We start from the raw sequence: 19,931 nt of genomic DNA on the forward strand, positions 1-19,931 counted from the left end.
GGGACGAAGAGAGGCCAGAGGAGGATGCCAGGATAATAGGGTGAGATGGAGGCAGTTGACCCGCTGTGGCGACCTCTACAGGGAGCAGCTGAAAGAAGGAGAAGAAATAAGAAAAGGCGCTATTGTTTAAGCTCATAAATAGTGTAGGACAGCAGTTTTGGTTTCTGTAGTTTCTTGGGAACAGAATGAGCTTTTCAGTTTTGGCACTACTAAAATAAAATCACATCAAATATATCTTTGTTTTCCCCAGAAAAATGTCCATGCAGAAAAGTGAAAGGTACTAACTTGTGACGTTTTTTGGTTTACGAATGACGATATCTGCTGTGCCTCGCGCTGATTGGTCCTTCGCTAAACGAAAATGATATTAACCAAGATGGCGCCGGGCAAGAGAGAAAAGTGATGAGAGAATAGAACAACAAGCGACCAAACTCCATAACAGTTTGCATGTATTCGCTCTGCGCGATTATTTTATGCCACACCTGTATTACTTTCACCCGGAAACTGTCAAACACGCGCGGAGAGGACGCTGCGACGCAGTTATTTTGCTAACTGTTTGTTAACCAGCTGCTAAAGTCGCTAGCCTACCTAACGTCTGCTAACGTTAACTGCGGAAGGCGAGTCAGGAGAAAGCAGGCAGGCGGTTCAAAGTAGGAGCCGACAAGTGAAGCTGACTTTATTTTGGTTTGGAGACGTCGTCTTTTAATAAGGTAGCACGTCTTTCATAGTTTGGAGCTCTGTCAGTTACTGCAGTGTGTTGTTAGGAAAGAAACGTTATACCTCTGATAAATAGAGGTGAAAAGACGAGGAAAGGCGTCATCTTTGCTGACTTGACGCCATGGCTCACTCTCCAATTCAGAGCGGACTGCCGGGGATTCAGGTAAATTGAAATTTTTTGTGTTGTGTTTTATTATCTGACATTCAGCTGCGAGCTAACTTGGTCACTTGGCATTTTCACTTCTTTCTTCTTTTTTTTTTCAAGTTTGCCAAATAACCGAAAGTAATGTGCATCCGAGTTACGGTAACCTTTGCTTTCCAATAAATGCACCTGTCGTATTTGCCAAAGTCCAGCTAGATGAGTTTTGGAAAGAAAAAAAAAAAAACAGTGTCATTATCGAAAATAATTTTGTAATTCATCTGGCCGGTCAATTCATATAATGTTTATTGTAGTCGAGATCAGATCCAAAGTTAAAGATTGCATTTTGGACTGATTTCTGGAGTTTTAAAATGTAATTTATTTATCATGTATACTGTTAAAATGAATGCTCATATTAAACACGAGTAAAGTTTCAAAGGGCTTAAATGTAGGGGGAAAAGGATGAACTGAGGGGCTACACCAAAGCATAGTTTAGCATAAAGAACAATCAATGTGAACTGGAAATCCTGCAGAGCTCCAACAAGAGAATCTCAGAATAAAAACAAGCTGGAAAATTTAGTGGATTTGGAACAGAGCAATAATAATAGTAATAGGTCTGTTTAAAATTCGGAAAACCTGAGAAATTAATTCTCTTGGTATTTCTGAAGCTGAAGCTAGAGAATGTCTAGCCCTCTTGTCCCAATAACGGAATATCTAAAACATCTATGTCTATGTATTAATATAGCTATAAAAAGTAGATCACCTGTTTACACCCATCAGCACTTAAGAATCTTACAATCTTCAGTGTAATATCAGAGGAGAATAATTGCGGTTTCGTTATGTCCTGAAAATCAGTTCATTAATTCATTACTATTTCTATTTAATGTTAAACTTTTTTTTGAAAATTAGTTGTGTTAATTTATAACTTTATCTATCAAATGCACCGACCACTTTATGGTTATCATGCCACGTCCTGCTTAAGTAAAGTAGGCCACATTACAGTGCATGTAAGAATGAATCTTCCTTAGCATACCCATGGCATGCATGATTGTCTGCAGGTAACTGATTGCACACAGTGAAACTCTATGAATTATTGGTTAATCATTTACATGTCCACAGACAACACAGGTTAAAAGGTAACATCAGATATGTGCCCATAGCTTTGCATGCAGTTGGGTAGCTGACATTGAGTCTTCGCCCCTGAGGGTGTGGCACTGTGGTGTGTGGATGACACTAGACTACACAGTTGTATAGAGCAGCTGGGAGAGCATTAAACACATGGTTTTAGAGCGAGGTTCGGGCAGCTTTGGTTGTTGGAGTAAACCTGCTGACTGTGGATATGGCAAGTACATTCCCATGTGTCGTCTGTGGTCACAGTGCCTTTGTTGTTTTTCCACATTGTTTTTTCAGAGGTCAGCCTCAACGTTATGATTTTCACCTGGATGACTGATCACAGCAGTGTTATGATAGTATTTTGGTTGTTGTTTCTACTCTGCTTTGTTCTGCACTGCTTTGATTTATTTGTTTGTAAAGTTCCATTTCTATCAAATTTAGCAGCCTCACTCTTTGCCAGATTGCAGCTCTCAACTCATCTTCTAAAAAGGTTTGACCACTTTGCATTAGCACTTTTACAGGAAATTAGTATCTAGGAAACTCACAAGCAATATATTGTGTCAACTTAAGCCAAAGCTATGTGGTAAATTAAACATTAAAATCTCCCCCCCCCCCCAAAAAAAATCAAAGCTGCTGTAAAATATGTATAAATATTTTCTTATAGTTTAGCTTTGTAGCGTTTACGTTGAGTTAGAGGGAGGTTGTTGTTTGTTTGTTTTTTTCAATATTCTGTGCCATCTTTGCTATGAAAAGTAAGTCACTCCAAGCTCTGCTCAGGCTGTTTGGGTTAATGATTGCCATATATGAAGGGAAATTGAACTGACTGGCTTGAAGACCATTATTGCCTTCCTGGTTCTCCATGGGGAAATAGGCCATTTAGCTCAGTCAATAATTCAGGGTGTAGTCCTTCAATTTATGCTTAGCCTTTGTGGTGCAAGGGTCATTAAGCTTTTGTCAGGTCTGTGTTATGCTGTCTTTTGATGTAAGTGTAGCTCAAAGCCACAAATTTGACTTGATAAGTTTTAAATATTCAATATAGAGTGACTTTTATCAAGTGTAATGAGATTACCCAATTGACTTGATAAGGTTAATCTGCATTCAAAGGTCAAGGCCAGTTTGTAAATCTAATGTTTGTATTTTTGGTAACAAAGGATTTGATGATGACTGGATTCAATGTATAGTGTCTCATCACAGTATGGTAATTAGAGAGTTGTGAAATGTCAGAGGAAATTCAAAGGCTTGTTGTGGTGACAGCTGATTTTAAAACAAAAAAATGGGTGACTTCAACTAATCTTACACTCCAACTGTGTTGCCTAAAAGTTGAGAAGTATACTTTTGATGGACTTGTAACTGGATGAAAGGTCTACTATTGACCAACTGTCAGCTACAAAGGAGTGGGTGATGAGGGAACCTTTTTCAAGTGGACAGGGTTTTAAAAGCTAAACCAATCTTCTAAATTGGTATCACAGCCAAACAAAGCATGTTGTTATTGATCAGAATTGACTTTCCTAAACCCAACTCTTATTATTTTTTTCCCTAACTTGGAAAGCTTGTCATATCACCTGTCAACAAGGTGATACGTGGTTTACAGTGTTGATGATGTCTACATTGGATCTGTGCTGGATTAAGGAGGTTGTGTTTAACCTCTAAGTTGACACAAGAAAACACAAAGAGGATGTCTCTGTTTCTACTATGTCAGTGGAAACAATTCCCTGAACCTTCTGACAGTGTACTGCTAAACAAGCAGACTACCTCCTTATTGCAGATCTGTTTCATTGTAAAGTGTGCTTACAAGTAGGGGTGGGCGGTATAAACGGTATACGGTAGAAACAATATAAATCGCTCTACCGCGATAGTGTATGTTGATGGTGTCATCAAGCTGTGCGTTTTTTGGTTCAAAGCATTGCATCATCTGCAAATTATGCCGGGTGACAGTAATAGCAAAGAGACAAAACACGCTTTGGAATATGTGGAAAGCCAAAACTGCGCTTCCTCTTCCGTACCATTGAATTATTAACGTTGAATTCTCTCACAGCAGCTCTATTCCCATGTTGTTGCAGTATATTAATGACTAACCTGGTATTGTGGATGGATTATCTCAGTTGTTCTCCTGACTGAAGGTTGGTCCGTTTAATGCATCATGCGATTGCATTTGTCCCTAACCATCAAACCCCCCCCCCGTTATTTTTATTGAGTGGAAAAAGGTTAGCGTTCATCCTCCAGCTTCACTGTTTATGTTATGCTAACCTAGCTGTGTTGCTAGCGATCACGTAGCATATCATTATATACCAGCTAGCCCAGCTTCAGTAACCCTACAAACGTCACTGCTCTTTAGTTTTCTGTCTTCATTTATGTTGGAAGTGCTAGCAGAGCTGTACGTTTTTAATGTTGTCAGATATCTCTCAGTCAGAACATGGTATATCATGTTTAGGTGGAAACTAGCGAGCTAACTTCCTGCTAACTTCGTTTTATTCAATTCTGTTTTCATGGATGCCTGGATGTTAAACTTGATTGTTACACCTGATAAAGAAGAAACGCTGATCATTTTATTAAAGATTAAAGAGTTTAGGCAGTTTTTAACTCTCAGTGATGCTGCAGTGTTCGTTTGACTTTGGGACCTGAATGGATGGAGTTTAGGACCCAGTTACCCCACAAGGCTCCTGACTACGGTAGCCGTAATGCTCCGACAATCCATCTAGCGGTGCAGCTTCGTAGCTTGCCAAAGTCGTACTAAAACATTTTTGACAGATTTTTGAGCGCTGTGTACCACATAAAATCGGTTCGAGGTCAGTAAGCACAACCGGAATTCATGCATAGGGTGCAACGGATTATAATGAACACTGTTGATTTTTGAGAAAATTAAAGGATTTTAAGTTTGCCTTATAATGTGGAACATACTGTATACTGTAGAGAAGAAAATAATATATCACGATATGGATTTTTGGCCATATTGCCCAGCCCTACTTACAAGTCACTTTATTAAGTGTACCTTGCCAGTACTAGTTTGGACCCTTGTTGCTTTCAGAAGTGCCTTATTACTTCAAGACATAGATTCAACAAGGCGCTGGAGACATTCCTCTGGGATTTTGCTCAATATTGACATGATAGCATCACAGTAGAGTAAATGAATTGCTATGTTCCAGAACCAGTTTTAGATGACTTGAGCTTGGTACCATGGTGAATTATCTTACTGGAAGCACCAATATGAAGATGGTAGGGGTGCAACGATACTCGTATCGATATCGAACCGTTCGATACAGTACTTTCGGTTCGGTATGCATATGTATCGAACAATACAACATTTTTAATTTATTTTATCAGCTTTCCTTCTGACGATGCTGTCTGTGTTGAGCGCTCAGTGGATCTGCGCTCGACAGTGCAGCCTAGGCGGAGTAGTCGAACACAGATTCACTGAGTGCAGGGCAAGCTAGCGAGACAGAAGCTAGGCTAGTTGCAACATGGCAAATTGAACCTCCCCCACCCTCATTCAGATCTGGCGTTTGGAACTATTTTGGTTTTCATGTGACGTATGACCCTGAAGGTAAGCGTGTCATGGACAAAAGTAAAACAGTATGTTGGATGTGCCAGCAATGCTCAATTGGTGGGAACTAGTGTGTTAGCGCAGTTAGCTCGTTAATGTGTTGACGTCTTCCAGCCCCACTCATGAGGCGATCCGCGGTAGCTCGTTAACGGAGATTTGCCGTGTTGTGACGTTAACGTCATTTTAGATGAACGCTGACAGCACTAGTGGGAACACAACCAATATGACTGCACATTTACACCGACATCATCCTAGTGCAAAGACAAGTGGAAGCAGACAAAAACAAGCACGCATGCTACAAACTTTACCCGAGTCATTTAGACAGCCGTTAGCACATGATTCTCCTTATGGGGACCTGATATGTTTAATATGCTGCTGAGAATATAGCCCAGAAGAAGCGTATAGTATAGCTTTTATTTTGGAAAGAGACATTTGTCCATAATAAACTCTCTTTTCCAAAGATGAGTGATTCCTCAATCAGATACAGGACTCGCAAAATCGCTAGCCCGACGTCCTGGGGCTTTTTTCCAGTCGGGCTACCAAAATCTATCTCTGCTCTGCCCGTCGGCCTATCGTAGGAAGGAAAAATATATGTCAATGCTTTTGCATTCTTTCGGAAATGTAGCTGGGTAATTATGTCATTGGCATCGGCCACTGTCAATGTGTGACATACTGAAATCGCGTTTGAATTTGCGCTTGTTTTTTGCTTTCACTTTGCAATCGCGTGAGGTTGATCGCGCAGAGAATCGCTGAGCGTTATGTTAGTGCGTGTGTAAAAGCAGCAGGATATATATTTTAGTTCTGCTGAGCCAAATAAGACAGGTCAGGGTGAAGAAGTGACAAAACGGAAAGGTTATGACAAATCAGACTATAAGGCAAAAAGAAAGTGCAGCTTTATGGTTTCATGGACAAAAGAATTTCTGTGGCTGCAATATGACGAGCTAAATAACCAGGGCTGCACATAAGTGGTCCGCAGGTGCGCATTCGCTGTCAAAATAAAAACCCGCACAAGATAAGAAGTTGCAACGCGTGTTTGCGTACATAAGATTTTCAGGAGGAGGACAGACATTTGTTTAGAACTCTTAAAGATGTCGAAGAAGCTCCTTTAAGCAATTACTTTGGTGTTCCTCCACCTCCAAAGAAATGTCAGGAGTCCGAACCACAAAAGAAGCACGTATTCTCGGAAAAGTGGTTGCAGGAGGTGAGCTGGCTTCAAACAAATGATGAACGCACAGAGATGTGGTGCAGAATGTGCCGTGAAAATTTAATAAATGACAAATTAATAAAAAGGCATGAACATTTTTTTTGTATCGAAAAAATATCGAACCGTGACACCAAAGTATCGAACCGAACCGAACCGTGAATTTTGTTGTATCGTTGCACCCCTAGAAGATGGTTACACTGTGGTCATAAAGGGATGGACATGATTAGTTACGCTAATGGGTAGGCTATGATTTTTAAACAATGCTCAGTTGGTATTAAGGGCCCTGAAGTATGGTAAGACAATGGCCTCCACATTATATAACCACCACCAGCCTGAATCACTGATAAAAGGCCGGCTGGAGCCATGCTTTCATGTTGTTTACACCACATTCTGACCCTAAAATCTGAACATCACAGCAGATGTTAAGACTCATCAGACCAGGCAACATTTTTCCAATTTTCACTTGTCCAATTTTTGTGAGGATGTGAGAATTATAGCCTCATCTTCCTGGTTTTAGCTGACAAGAGTGACACCTGGTCTGGTCTTCTGCTAGGAATATGAGTGTTTGTCTTTGTGTTAGCAACTTGTCCAGGGTGTACCCTGCCTCTTGCCCAGTGACAGCTGGGATAGGCTCCAGCCCATCAGCGACCATGTATTGAATAAGAAGATGATGGATGGATATTTATTTGTTAAACTTAAGCTTTTAAATTTTCTGACAAGGTTTGATGTTACTTTAAATGCCCTCTTTTTTTTCTCTCTCTCGACATCTTTTTTCTCTGTCAATCAGAATTTCAGAGCTGATCCAGAGGAGCTTTTCACCAAGTTGGAGAGGATAGGCAAAGGCTCTTTCGGTGAAGTCTTTAAAGGCATCGACAATCGAACTCAGAAAGTTGTGGCCATTAAAATTATTGATCTGGAGGAAGCGGAGGATGAAATAGAAGATATTCAGCAGGAAATCACAGTTCTCAGCCAGTGTGACAGTCCTTTCATCACCAAGTATTTTGGATCCTATCTCAAGGTAAGCTTTAATCTCAGGAAGATAATCGTTGCATGAACTCGTAAAAGCTGAAGCTTGACATAATGCATTTGTTTGTAGTGTGTTCTTGTAAGCAAGTGATGGCAATTTAGGTAAATAAATAATGCAAATAGACAATGGAGGAAGTATTGTCTGTGAAATGGTGCAGATTAGTATAAAATAACTTGACTTGGCCTGGGATTACAATAGTGTATGCCCTGTGGGCTGTTTACGGCAAAGTTTATAAGGCATATGTATGTAAAAGAGACATGATTATAATGTCAAACTGTTGAACTTCAGCTTTGGTGTTGGTGTTTTATTTGCAGATTAAAAAAGAGAAGGAAAAAGTAAAAGCATGGGTCTACTGTAGTAGCTGTATTTACACCATCACTGAGACTCTTTTTTTTCTAACTAGAATAGATTTTCACACTAAATGTGATAGAGTGGCTCTCAGAGCATTTACTGTGGTACTTAAGATGAGAAACGAGAGAAGTGGTCCATTAGCTCAAGTTATGTGACTGGCTGAAGGAGAGAATTGAGTCCAATGTGTTTCTAGTATGTAAATATGATGTGTATGTTTTGTCCATGGAGTTTCTAGACTGGTACTGCTATTTGCGTGAAAAAACCCCATATCATCTGCTTTCATCCATCATTGATCCCACATGCATCTCAAGGAACAGATAGCTTCTCATTTTAATCAGTCTAGTCGTCTGGAAGTCAGCAGCTGACGAACAGCAGCTCCTGCTTTATGCTGTACTAAGAAATCTGCCCACCTATTGTTGTTTTAGGGACGTCTGCCTTTTTGAGTTGGATAAGTCGTACATAGGTTTAGGAGGGAGAAACAAGGATAATGTGTGTTTGTGTGCCTTGTTATAGATCAACTTGAAGTTAGTTATTGTTGTCTGGTCAGCATTTTAACCTCTGCTTATTATAGTGGGCAGGAGAAGCAGAAGTGGTTCTGACACTCAGCTGTTGCAACTTGCATCAAAAATGGTACTCTAATCGTTTTATAACCAGTGTTAATTAGACCTCCTCAGTATATTATTAAATTTTGGTGTCCACTACATGAACTTTTATAAAAACCACTTTGGATTAGTGCATTTCTTATTCCTATGTTAGGATTGAATATTAGTGCGAACCTGGCTTGGAAAAACTGGATTGCATATCACGCGCTACACATCATCAGTGGTTTGTTTGCTAGCAGAAGATTTGAAGAAGCTGAGAGCAGTTTAAAGTGTTTCAGTCTAGCTCCACCGGGAGCCTTCATCTCTAAGTTTAGAAATGTTTTTAATTTAACTGCAGTCAGGTGCATTGACGGAGCTGAAATGCTTTTTGAGGTGAGATGCTTATTCTCTCTCACTCGCACATATCGTGAAACAAAAATCAAAGGAGGTGAAGTGCTTATTCCTAGAAGTGGATCATGCAGCATAAGCTTTTACTTTATATGTGATGTGAGGAGCTGTAAAAGGAAGTAGTTAGTCAGAGGAAAGGAAACTAGTGACTTTAATGACTGAGCGCAAATAAAGTTGGTAAAACATGAATTTATGTTAATATATATTTTCATTTTTTTATTTTGTTACTTTGGTCCAATGTCATTTATTATTTTGCTTCTAAATACCAGTCCTGTAAAATTTATACTCTTGAAGGTGTTTATTTCCTTTACTTTAGAAAGTTAGGAAGACAGTGTTGCCCTCCACATAAAGGCTAATTCCCTGATTCTTTCTCACTGAGAGAAATACAGATTATTTATTTAACACTGGTATCAGATTGGTCTGATACCAGATCAAGTCTCTGTATAGGATCAGAATTGGAAAAAGTTGGATTGTTGCATCTGTATTAGAAATAATACAAGAACTGGTTATAAATCAAGGCGCTCCTTACAGCACTGATCTGATGATGGGTGTGGTTGTATTGCATAGATGTGAACTGCAATCTAATAAGTAAAAGCTAAAAACCCCCCACAAAAAACAATTCTGACACTGAAGTTTGTGTATGGCAAAGTAAAATCAAAAGAAATGAGAAGAAGTCAGAAAAATGACCATCCTCTGAATGCAAATAAAAGAAAGTCCAGATATTGGTGTGTGGCTGCGTTGGTGGATGTTGGTTTCCATCTGTGAGGCAGCAGCACCAACTGAGAAAACATCTGCTGATGTATAATATTATGCAGATTGCATGCACTTGTAAGTGTAAGCAAGATGAAATGACATTCGCAGGGTCCTGTAGTTATAATTTGACTGTTCACTGTACAGCTGATGTACCATCACAGGTTGTTATGAGATAGAAAACGTATTTGTTTCTTTCCACGTTCAAAATCCAGCCATTATGAGTTGTCACAATAACAGCCAGTGAGTTGTGAATCATAAAATTTCAAATCATAAAATTTGAAAGTTTGTGTCATAATCAGGGTGTAATTTTAATTATCTTGGTCTTTCTATATAGTGGTTCAATAAACCAAAACTAGGTTATCTTGAATCTCAGTAACACAGTTCCAATTTTTACATTTAATTCTGTGTGATGTTCTTTCCTTGAAGTCTTGAACAGTAGGAAGGGCAAAGGCACACCAAATTTACTTTTAAAACCCCCCAAAACAAACAGTGAGAGTACTAATATCAGAATGAGCTGAAAGGTCTCTCACTTATACATACAAACAAACAATCAAAAAACTAAAGTTTATTGATCTTCCACTATTTGTACCTTTGAAGATGTGGCATATAGTGTACAGCAGTGGAACAGTTATTAAAATGGTTATTTATCATTCCCTTATTTAACAGGATTTCTTTCCCACCACAAAACACCCCATGACATAACTAGTACCCACAACTATTCCCGTTATTAGAAACCTGAATGAGTACTGTTTTCTGTCTCTACCATAACTTTAAACACTGTCCAATGGAATTGTCTATTTTTCAGGGTACAAAATTATGGATTATTATGGAATATTTGGGTGGAGGATCAGCCCTTGATTTGGTAAGTTGTTATGAATTGCGATCTGAAGATAATCTAGACTTAAAGTGTTTGTTTGTATGTAAGGCCATTGTGACAGTTGTCACAATAACAGCCAGAGTCAAGAGTTTATCCATTCTCCTAGATGGAGCCGGGTCTACTCGATGAAACACAGATCGCCACCATCCTAAGGGAAATCCTGAAAGGTCTTGAGTATCTGCACTCTGAAAAGAAAATACATAGAGATATCAAAGGTCAGTACATACATCGCCTTGTTTTAAAAAATATATTTAGAGAGCAAGCCCTTATCATCTTGCTAATATTGAAGTGAGACTTTAATCTATCTTTTTGTGTCATTCTTTGCTAGAAAATTACTTACAAAAGCTTGCATTTCATAACTTCCAGCATCTGTTATGTCTTTTTTTGGTTGAGCCATAATTATATTTACACACAAGCCATATCACTAATATCTTACACTTAGTTGAAATCCTGTTCAGCCCTGTAATATTCAACTCCTACACCATCATAGATAATATTTGTCTTACAGGAGTGATGGGTGATGAAGGAGGCCATTTCATTTAACATTTCTACAGGTGTAAATTATAGTGTCAGAATTTTTTTTCCTCTAGTGTGTTTTTTAGTTCCTGTGGCAACTAAAAGGTGTGGGTTTACCAATAGGTCTTTGACATTATGTGATGCATCTCACTAGCTTTTTATTTTTCTCACTGCTGTTTCAGCTGCCAACGTGTTGCTGTCAGAACAGGGTGATGTGAAGCTTGCAGACTTTGGAGTAGCGGGCCAGTTGACAGATACACAGATAAAAAGAAACACATTTGTTGGAACTCCCTTCTGGATGGCACCTGAAGTCATAAAGCAATCGGCCTATGATTCAAAGGTTAGCATTATCTTATATTGTGTGTTATCACGGTCACATTTAAACTTAAAAACAGCTGTCCCAGCAAAATCTTTGTCATAACTTTGTGTTCTTTAAAAAAAAATAATAATTCAAGATCAATATTTTGCTTTAAAACAAAGCCAACTTAAAAACACCAAGCTGTTGTTTTTTTTTAAGTGTTTGTACAATTAGTCATGAATGTATACTGTTTCATATGAAATTGTTCCCAATTTGTTTTTCATGTTAGTGCTTTGTTGACCTTTTGGTTTTTTTTTTTCGTCAGCATTGCTTAAGATGGGTATTCTTGACTAAAAATGACCCATATTATTTTATGTTTTTTTTTTTTTATGACCACAACATGAGTCAGTGTGGCTTGTCTACTCAGCTGCTATGTCACAGTCTTGTTTTTGCACAGTTTCCTCAAATACACCCTTGTTACTTAAGTCAGTCAATGTGAGTGTCATGTCATGGAGCTTGCTGTCAAAATGTTTGTGTTCTGCTATTTTAAAGACCAGGCATTTGGTTGCAAATGTTTTTCTTTTTTTAGGCAGACATCTGGTCATTAGGAATAACAGCAATAGAACTGGCTAAAGGAGAGCCTCCCCACTCTGAGCTTCATCCGATGAAAGTTTTATTCCTCATCCCAAAGAACAATCCGCCAACACTGGAAGGAAACTACAGTAAACCACTTAAAGAATTTGTTGAAGCCTGTTTAAATAAGGAGGCTAGCTTTGTAAGTGTTAAGAAAAAAAAAAGTTCATTTTTTGAATTTAAGTTTTATTTTTGAGCTTGAAAATGAAAAGAAGAGGAAATCCACTCTATTAATTGCTCAAAATTTTCTTTTTATGTTTTCTCTATAGAGGCCAACTGCCAAAGAGTTGTTAAAACATAGGTATATTGTAAGGCATGCCAAAAAGACGACCTACCTGACAGAGCTGATTGACAGATACAAGAGATGGAAGTCAGAACAGTCTCGGGATGAATCTGGCTCCGAATCTGATGAGTAAGTTATCTAAAACAACCTTAGTGTTCAGTGTTGGGGTGCAGGTGTAAAGTCTATCAACTGTAGTCCACTGATGTTCCTAAAATCCTGCTTGATTGTAGGGAACAAGATGGCCAGGCATCTGGAGGTGATGATGCTAGTAATGACAAATGGATTTTCAACACCATCAAGGAAAAGGATCTGGAAAACGATTTGAAAAATGACCTGAAAAATGACCTGACAAATGACCCTAAAAAGGACTTGAAAAAGGTCCAGAATGGAGCAGCACAGCCTGCTGAGTTGGAAAGGAATCGGGTAAGGAATGGTCTCTTTCAAAAGGCCTTATTCAAGGTTCCTATTTGGTTTTTCAAATTAAAGTATTTTGTTTTTTCCAGGTGGAGGAGAATCCAAAGAGGCCTTTGTCACAAAGCTTATCAACAATCTTTTCTCCAGTGTTTTCAGAGGTACAAGCATCACTTTCTTGTCCCATATTCAAATATTCATCATTGATGAATAGATAAGTAATTGGTACTCAACTGGTCACACCAACTTAAGGTGTACCCAGCAGGATTGGAAGTATATGTTTATGTTGAAGGGCCTCAGTGTGGAGTCCTCAGCCTTTAGCAGCGTTCAGGATGTCATAGGAAGGTCATAGGAAGGACTATATACTGTAAACAGTGCAAATTAATCTTAGTTGAACAGACACACACTTAGAGAGCAGAGGAAGAAGCAGGTGAGAGAAACTTAAGTGCCCAGTCACACAGGCCTGGTGACCATCTGGCATCACAAGTCATTAAAGAAAGATATGCATTTCCCACCCAGGTGGAGAGTAGTTACTGGAGGTAGCACACTTGCACTAGTGTGAAAAGAAGTTTATGGTGCTGTACCTAAAACCTTCTTGTGGTTGCTTTGGTCGCTAGCAGATTGTCCTGGCTATAAAATAGCCTTGAAAGTAAGCTAAACAGAGGTTCCCAGGTGGTTGCCAACTGGTCTCTAGGCCTGTGTGATTATGGCCACACACAAAGCAGAAAGGTGACACCAGACAATGTGAGGCATGTTCTGTCATTTCAGCCTCATTAAATCCTGTAGCGTAACACCCTCTTGCAGGATTATGTACACATATGACTGTGTTTATTTTTACCTCTAACCAGAACAACAGTGAGTTTAAAAAAAACAACAACTAACTAACCATTTCCCCCTTGAATGTAATGTTTTAAGTAGTAAAGTAGTAAATTTCCTGTCTGTGCTGCTCCCTTTGCATTCATTCTAGCTTGCTGAACCACCGCTCTTCTCTCTGTCAGTTTTTTTGAGTCAGCAGAGTTTACAAACGGCAACTGAGATCCTGCACAGTGTACCTTTAAGTTTATGTTCCATTTTATGTTAGAGGCTGCAGTTTTCTTTAGAATTAGGCAGTTCACATTATGTCATCTAAAAGCTGTCACTTTCACAGATGAAACAGAAAGGCGAGACAAGTAATGGCAAGCCAGAAGCTGCAGAAGAGCTGCGAAAGGCCATTGTTCAGGCAGAAGAAAAATACCCAGGAATCTGTGACTCCCTGGTGGCTGAACTAGTGCAGAGACTTCAGAGGCAAGTGAAGTTCACACCAGTAACTTTGAACTTTTTCCTCCATTTAGTAGGTTGTGAATTTGCATAATTACTTCCTGAATGGATTTCATATTAAAGCAGACTGTGTGGCAGGATGTAAGCCTAAAGGGGCAGCTTAATTGTAAACCAACTGGTTTCCAATGACAAAGGGAAAATCTTTAATTCAATTTGGCTGGAAAATATGTACTTTTTTTGAATACACTTATTGGTACAGTCACTTGCACTGGTGCATCAAAAGCACTATTTTGTACAACGTTTTCCATGAGACAACAGTTTCTGTTGGGATCATGGAGTCATCTGATCATACTGATGTACAGTAAACAATGTTGACAGCACTTTAAAATGATTTCACTCAATTCTAAATACTACTGAGAGTCTATAGCTATGCTAGTTCCTCTGAGGATGTCTGCACTTTAACAGATTGGTAAAGTGTTTACAATGGTCACTGTCTAGATTTAAGATTTTAGCTTAAACAAGATTTTGTTTAACTGTGATATGTCTGAGACTGACTGGAGTATGATTGACTTACAGCCAGAAACGTACAAAAAACCAGTCTACTGAGGTAGAATAATACAGAGAAAACCCCATCAATTAGATGACCCCTGCCTAAAGCAAGCACTTTAGCGAAAGTGGGAAGTCCTTTTTAACAGGAAGAGACCTCCAACAGAACCAGGCTCAGGAAGGGGCAAGAAATTCCAATAACCTCAATTCTATTTTTCATGTAGCATCAGACTTTCCATGCTTCAGTGAGCATGGTACAAGCACATGGTAAGAGTGAGGATGTATTACTGAAGCCCAGAAAATCAGAGCTGAGGAGTCTTAAATGGTGACTTTTCAGAGAGGAAACCCAAGCCTCTCAATCTTGTTATGCAGGAATAATAGCAAGTATATGTGTTTAATCCATCTGCAATTTGTTTTTGTGTAATGTTTTGTCTCAACTTAACCCGAGGCTGGTATATATTGACCTTTATTTATTTCTTTTCAGGTTTTCTGTGCCGCATGCAGCCCCCACTCACTGAGATGAGCCAAGTCCAGTTGTGCTCCACTTTTCCACCCTGGTGGCAGTAGTCAGATCTTTTCCTCTGACCTCCACAGCCAGAATGAAGTCTCCCAGGAAGGTCTCCATCACTTATTTGCCTGACGCAAATCCTGGCCTACTTAATGTCTGTTTATATGCTAGCACAGCATCAGAGGTTCCTATTCAAGACAGTCAGTGGCCACTCAGTTAGCTGCCACCTGCTGTAAGATTCCCCTTCTCGATACCTCCTTCTCAACTGTTTTATTTTAAGAGCACATTAGCTGTCTTTCTGGAAGGACTTTAAGTTTTTGGTTTTGGTGTGTTTGTGGCTTTTTCCCACATAGGTTTACAGTCGGCATCCTTATGGAGAAAATAACTTGCTTAATTAATTGTGTGCATGTGGCTGTGTGAAAGATCCTGTGAAATGTGCAGTGAAGCGTGACGAGTGGGTTTGAAGCATTCTATTGAAAACTCAGGTATCCCGCTTTTAGTGGATTGGGTCTACTGGGAGATGGAAAGAGCTCTGCAGGGTGGTTGTACAGACTTGTAAATAAGCTGATTTCTACAGTTTCTTGAGAGGTTAATGGTGCATTTGGAACCACTGTGTACAAATGGCCAAATGCAAAGTGTAGATAATGGCTGTGAGGTGAATATTTTTGAGAGACTTAAGAGGCCACAAGTGAGATTGCCTTGCCTTTGTACTTTATTCTTTTGTATATCTCTTTGATTTCTCTCTGTGTAGTTGGAAACTTTTTAAGTACTCATCCAGTGAATGAAAGTGGCTGCCCTCTATCATGGTTTACTATTGATTTGTTTGTGTATATTTCTTGATTCTCTTTGATTTCACACTCTTTAGTGTGGCTGTAATAATGTTGGAGAATGTCTGAAAAAGAGAGAAATGGCTGGTTTATTTAAGCCCCAGCAGTTTTAAACACTGGATGCTCCGTTTCCAGCCCCAATTCCATAAAGCTTCGAGTTGTGTTGGTTTGTTGGACTCTGCCTCATCTCGCTTTTTTTGTTGTTTTTTGTTTGTTTCTGTGTTTGTTTGTTTTTTCAGCATTTGATTGATAAACTGAGGTTTCGTCCATTCATTCCATTAACAGGGCAGTGCCATCGTCTGAGTTTAAATCAGCAGACTCTCTTAGTCTTCCTAGGAGCTGCAGCGGTACTATCCTCCTCAGTGTACCTACAGCTTTAATTGCACTTCAAGTATAAATGCCTTTGACTATAAAAAAAAAAAATAGTAGCCATAAAACAGTAGCATGAGACTTACGGTATTTTGCAGGTATTCACTCTACCATCCGGGACGAACAAAAGTCTGCACAAGTCTCACAGCTTGGACTTTGGAGTTGGTCATGCAGTGTAATAATTGCCTGGCTGTATCATTTTGATTTTTAACTTTGTGATAAGTGTGCTAGTTTTCTAGACTCCTCACAGCATAGATGACACTGCTCTCAGATGTATATATTAACATAAAGCCAAGCAGTGTTCAGAGACCAGTGGCACTGCTGCTACGTTTGACTCTAGCTTAAAAGGAATGTGCATGGTAGTATAAAGCCTAATGGTTGGCCTGAGTAGTATGCGTTGTAGCATACTCCTACAGGACTGAAGGAATGTTGAGCCCTAAACAGAGTCAAATCAGCCTTATAGTATTTGTGATGAATGGGATGAATAGTATCAGCTTTAAAGTGTTGGATCTGTTGCTTTTGTTGTGACTTGTCCTCTGTTTCTAAATTCAGTGATATTTTATTGATGAATGACAAAAAGATCAAAAGCATTTCTCTTTTTTTCATAAAAGAAGGTGCACATGAGCAAAATTACCCTGTATGTAGGTTGTCTTAAACCTTTTTTTAATATATAATCTTTGGGGTGTAAGAATCATTTTTTGCCGATATAATGTATACAATACACACGAGAAGTTAAAGGAATAGGTTGACATTCTGGGAAATACTTATTTTATTTGTAGTGGAGAAAGGACGAGAATAAAATCAGTTACTGTGTCCTTTTTATTAGGTATACAGTGCAGTCTGACCTTAAAATCTACTTTTGTAATACTGCACTGCAATGTTATTTTGACAGTATTTTTGCAACTCATCAGTTAGACTGCATCTGTTTACAAGTGTTATTAGAGAAGAAGAGAATAAAATTTAGTCCAGGATACATTACCTTTTTAATTTCACCGAAAAAGTGAAAATGTAATTGGAGGAATGTACCTTTATTGCACGACACACGGTTTCCATTGTACTTCTATAACATAAGCCTCCTATTAAAGGTAATCTGCCGATCTCAGATTTTACATCACAATTGTGAGCATCATAAAGAGACGGCATTTGTATTCGACTGATTTATACTGCAGATGGGTTCCTAATAAAGTGGTCACTGAGTGCTTAAGTTAACAGGAACACGAAGTATTTCCTGTATGTCAACCTTGTTCTTTTAAACAAACCATTTCATAGTTCCTTTCTGCTTCCTGTTGTACTTCTGGTGGGAAATGGACTAAAATGAGGGCAGTTGAAATGCTGATCAGATGAATAAGTAGAAGCTGGTTAACCGAGCGACTGCACATAATGAGTCTGCTCTTCATTCAAACAAATGTGCCATTTATGCCCCAATCTGCACCTTTAACGTGATCTAGTGTGGCTCTTCTCTTTTTGTGTTGCGCTGTGTTGCTTTTTTAAGATGTTACTCAGTGTTATGGAGTTTTCTTCTTCTTCTTTTGTGTGTTGTATGGCAATAAAGCAGTGTGATCGGCAGGAGTCATCTCTCAGCACAAGTAGGCATATACGCTAATAACTATTTTTATAACCCCAAAGAGCAGTATTATGTAATAGAAGGAGTAAAGCTGGATTCTGTGATGTGTTCGAATTTCAGTTAACACTGGATAGCAATCATTTAAAATGTACATTTCAGTTTGAATGATTTTTTTTTTCTTTGCTGACAAGTTTCTAGTCCAGTATGTGTTGTTGCTCATTCAGGACAGTGCTGTTGGATTTCTTGGAATTAGTCAAATGTTTAAGAAATAAATAAAAATTAAGTGGAAAGTTGAATAGGTTTGCTTTTTACATTTTCCTGACTCAGACTGTAGTGCCTCTTGGAAATATCACCCTTCTTGCTGCTTGTGGTTATGTGATCGAATTTCCTTTTTAAGTTTTGTATAATAACCCACACATTTCAAAGTCCACATATTCAAAATCAAGAGATGAAATGTATGGCTACTGCACAAAGGTTTTCAGTTGATGCAGTATGCATTTCGCACAATTGAATGCTGCACGCAGATCAGAGCAAGTATGCTTGTTTGTTTTTGTTTTCAGTTTGAATTTTAAACATAAGAAATGATACTGAAATATTCTTGGCAACATTATCAGAACGGAGACGATGATTCATCTTCGGACTGTATAGGGATATAGAGAAACCAGTCAAATACATTTCTGAATAAAACATTCCTTAAACTTCATGTTGTGCAACTGGTGCTTTGTTGTTTTTGTCTAATTAATCTTCTCTTATCATGTATTATCACACCTATTAGCTCTGGGTAAAAATCCATATGAAATTCATAGCTCAGTGATTTAAGTGGAGAACAGAATGTGTTGCATGTGAGGAATTTAAGTCATTTGGATTTGGCTTATCTCTTGATGTGTACTTGATGAAAGGTTGTCACTTTATTTTCCCAGCAATTTTAAGATCTGATAGAAATTAACCAATTAGGTTGTTTTATGTCAGGGGTGTCCAACTCCAGGCCTCAAGGGCTGGTGTCCTGCAGGTCTTAGATCTCACCCTGGGCCAACACATCTGAACCAAATGATTAGTTCATTACCAGGCCTCTAGTGAACTACAAGACGTGTTGAGGAGGTAATTTAGCCATTTGAATCAGCTGTGTTGGATCAGGGACGCACCTAAAACCTGCAGGACACCGGCCCTTGAGGCCTGGAGTTGGGCACTCCTGCCTCTTATGTTGATATGCAAATGTGTTGTTTTACCTGCAGGTAGAACCCATGAGCCATAACAATAGTAAAGACACTGCTTTAACCAGAACTTTCAGATTTATTATTAAAAAAGCATAATTAATTATTAATTAATTTTTAAGGTGTGTTAGTGTGTCGGTAGTTGGGACGAGTGAATGCAAAGCATGTTGTGCACTGTGAAATGTAAAATAAATGGAAAAATGAAGCCAACCAAACTAATGACAGTTGGGTGAAATGTGAGGGCTCAAAGACTGAGATAGCCAGCTCTTAAATGCTCCAGGGATGTTGGCCAAGCGCTCCCAGCTACGCTGATTAACACCACCTACCAGGAACCTGCAAGACAAACACAGAGGGACAAATTGGGAAAACATACAGCAAGTCCTGGCCAAGGCAGATGGCTGAACTTGGAAACAACCACTCCAATTTTGCCACTTTCCAGTGGCCAGTTTAGAAGTACTTACAATCATTTCTACTAAACAAACAAACAAACAAAAAGAAAGCTGGTGCCAACAAGCTGGTATGAGCACGGCGGCACTAAATTGCTGGGCTCAAATTTGGAACTGCTGACATCAGTGGCTTTGGGAGGCTTAGGTTTAGTGCTGCTTGTGATTAGCAGATTACAATCCACAGTTTTTAGCTTCAATTTTCTTTGCACACAAAAGACCCAAGCTTCCTTAAATTCTCAAACCTATTCAAATATTGACTAGTTAGAAGACCCCAAGTCACAGCTAGTGCCACACCACTGTCATGCTGGTGGATATCACATTTTTTTATTTAGAGTTGGCTCCAGTTTTTCTTTA

At 38.9% G+C, this 19,931-nt stretch overlaps 1 protein-coding gene across 1 annotated transcript; it reads left to right on the forward strand.

The window, feature by feature from the left end:
- The first annotated feature begins 199 nt into the window (after positions 1-199).
- stk24a (serine/threonine kinase 24a (STE20 homolog, yeast)) lies at positions 200-18,618 on the forward strand. The gene is made up of 11 exons (XM_087853128.1): positions 200-877; positions 7,499-7,729; positions 10,637-10,693; positions 10,815-10,923; positions 11,407-11,564; positions 12,112-12,297; positions 12,425-12,567; positions 12,669-12,861; positions 12,942-13,010; positions 13,997-14,133; positions 15,137-18,618. Exons 1-11 carry the CDS (start codon positions 836-838, stop codon positions 15,168-15,170), a joined length of 1,359 nt encoding a protein of 452 aa, XP_087709254.1. The 5' UTR covers positions 200-835; the 3' UTR covers positions 15,171-18,618.
- The last annotated feature ends 1,313 nt before the right edge of the window (positions 18,619-19,931 follow it).

This window comes from Neolamprologus brichardi, chromosome 16 (assembly GCF_056152115.1).
Source record: "Neolamprologus brichardi isolate AB-2024 chromosome 16, ASM5615211v1, whole genome shotgun sequence".
NCBI lineage: Eukaryota > Metazoa > Chordata > Actinopteri > Cichliformes > Cichlidae > Neolamprologus > Neolamprologus brichardi.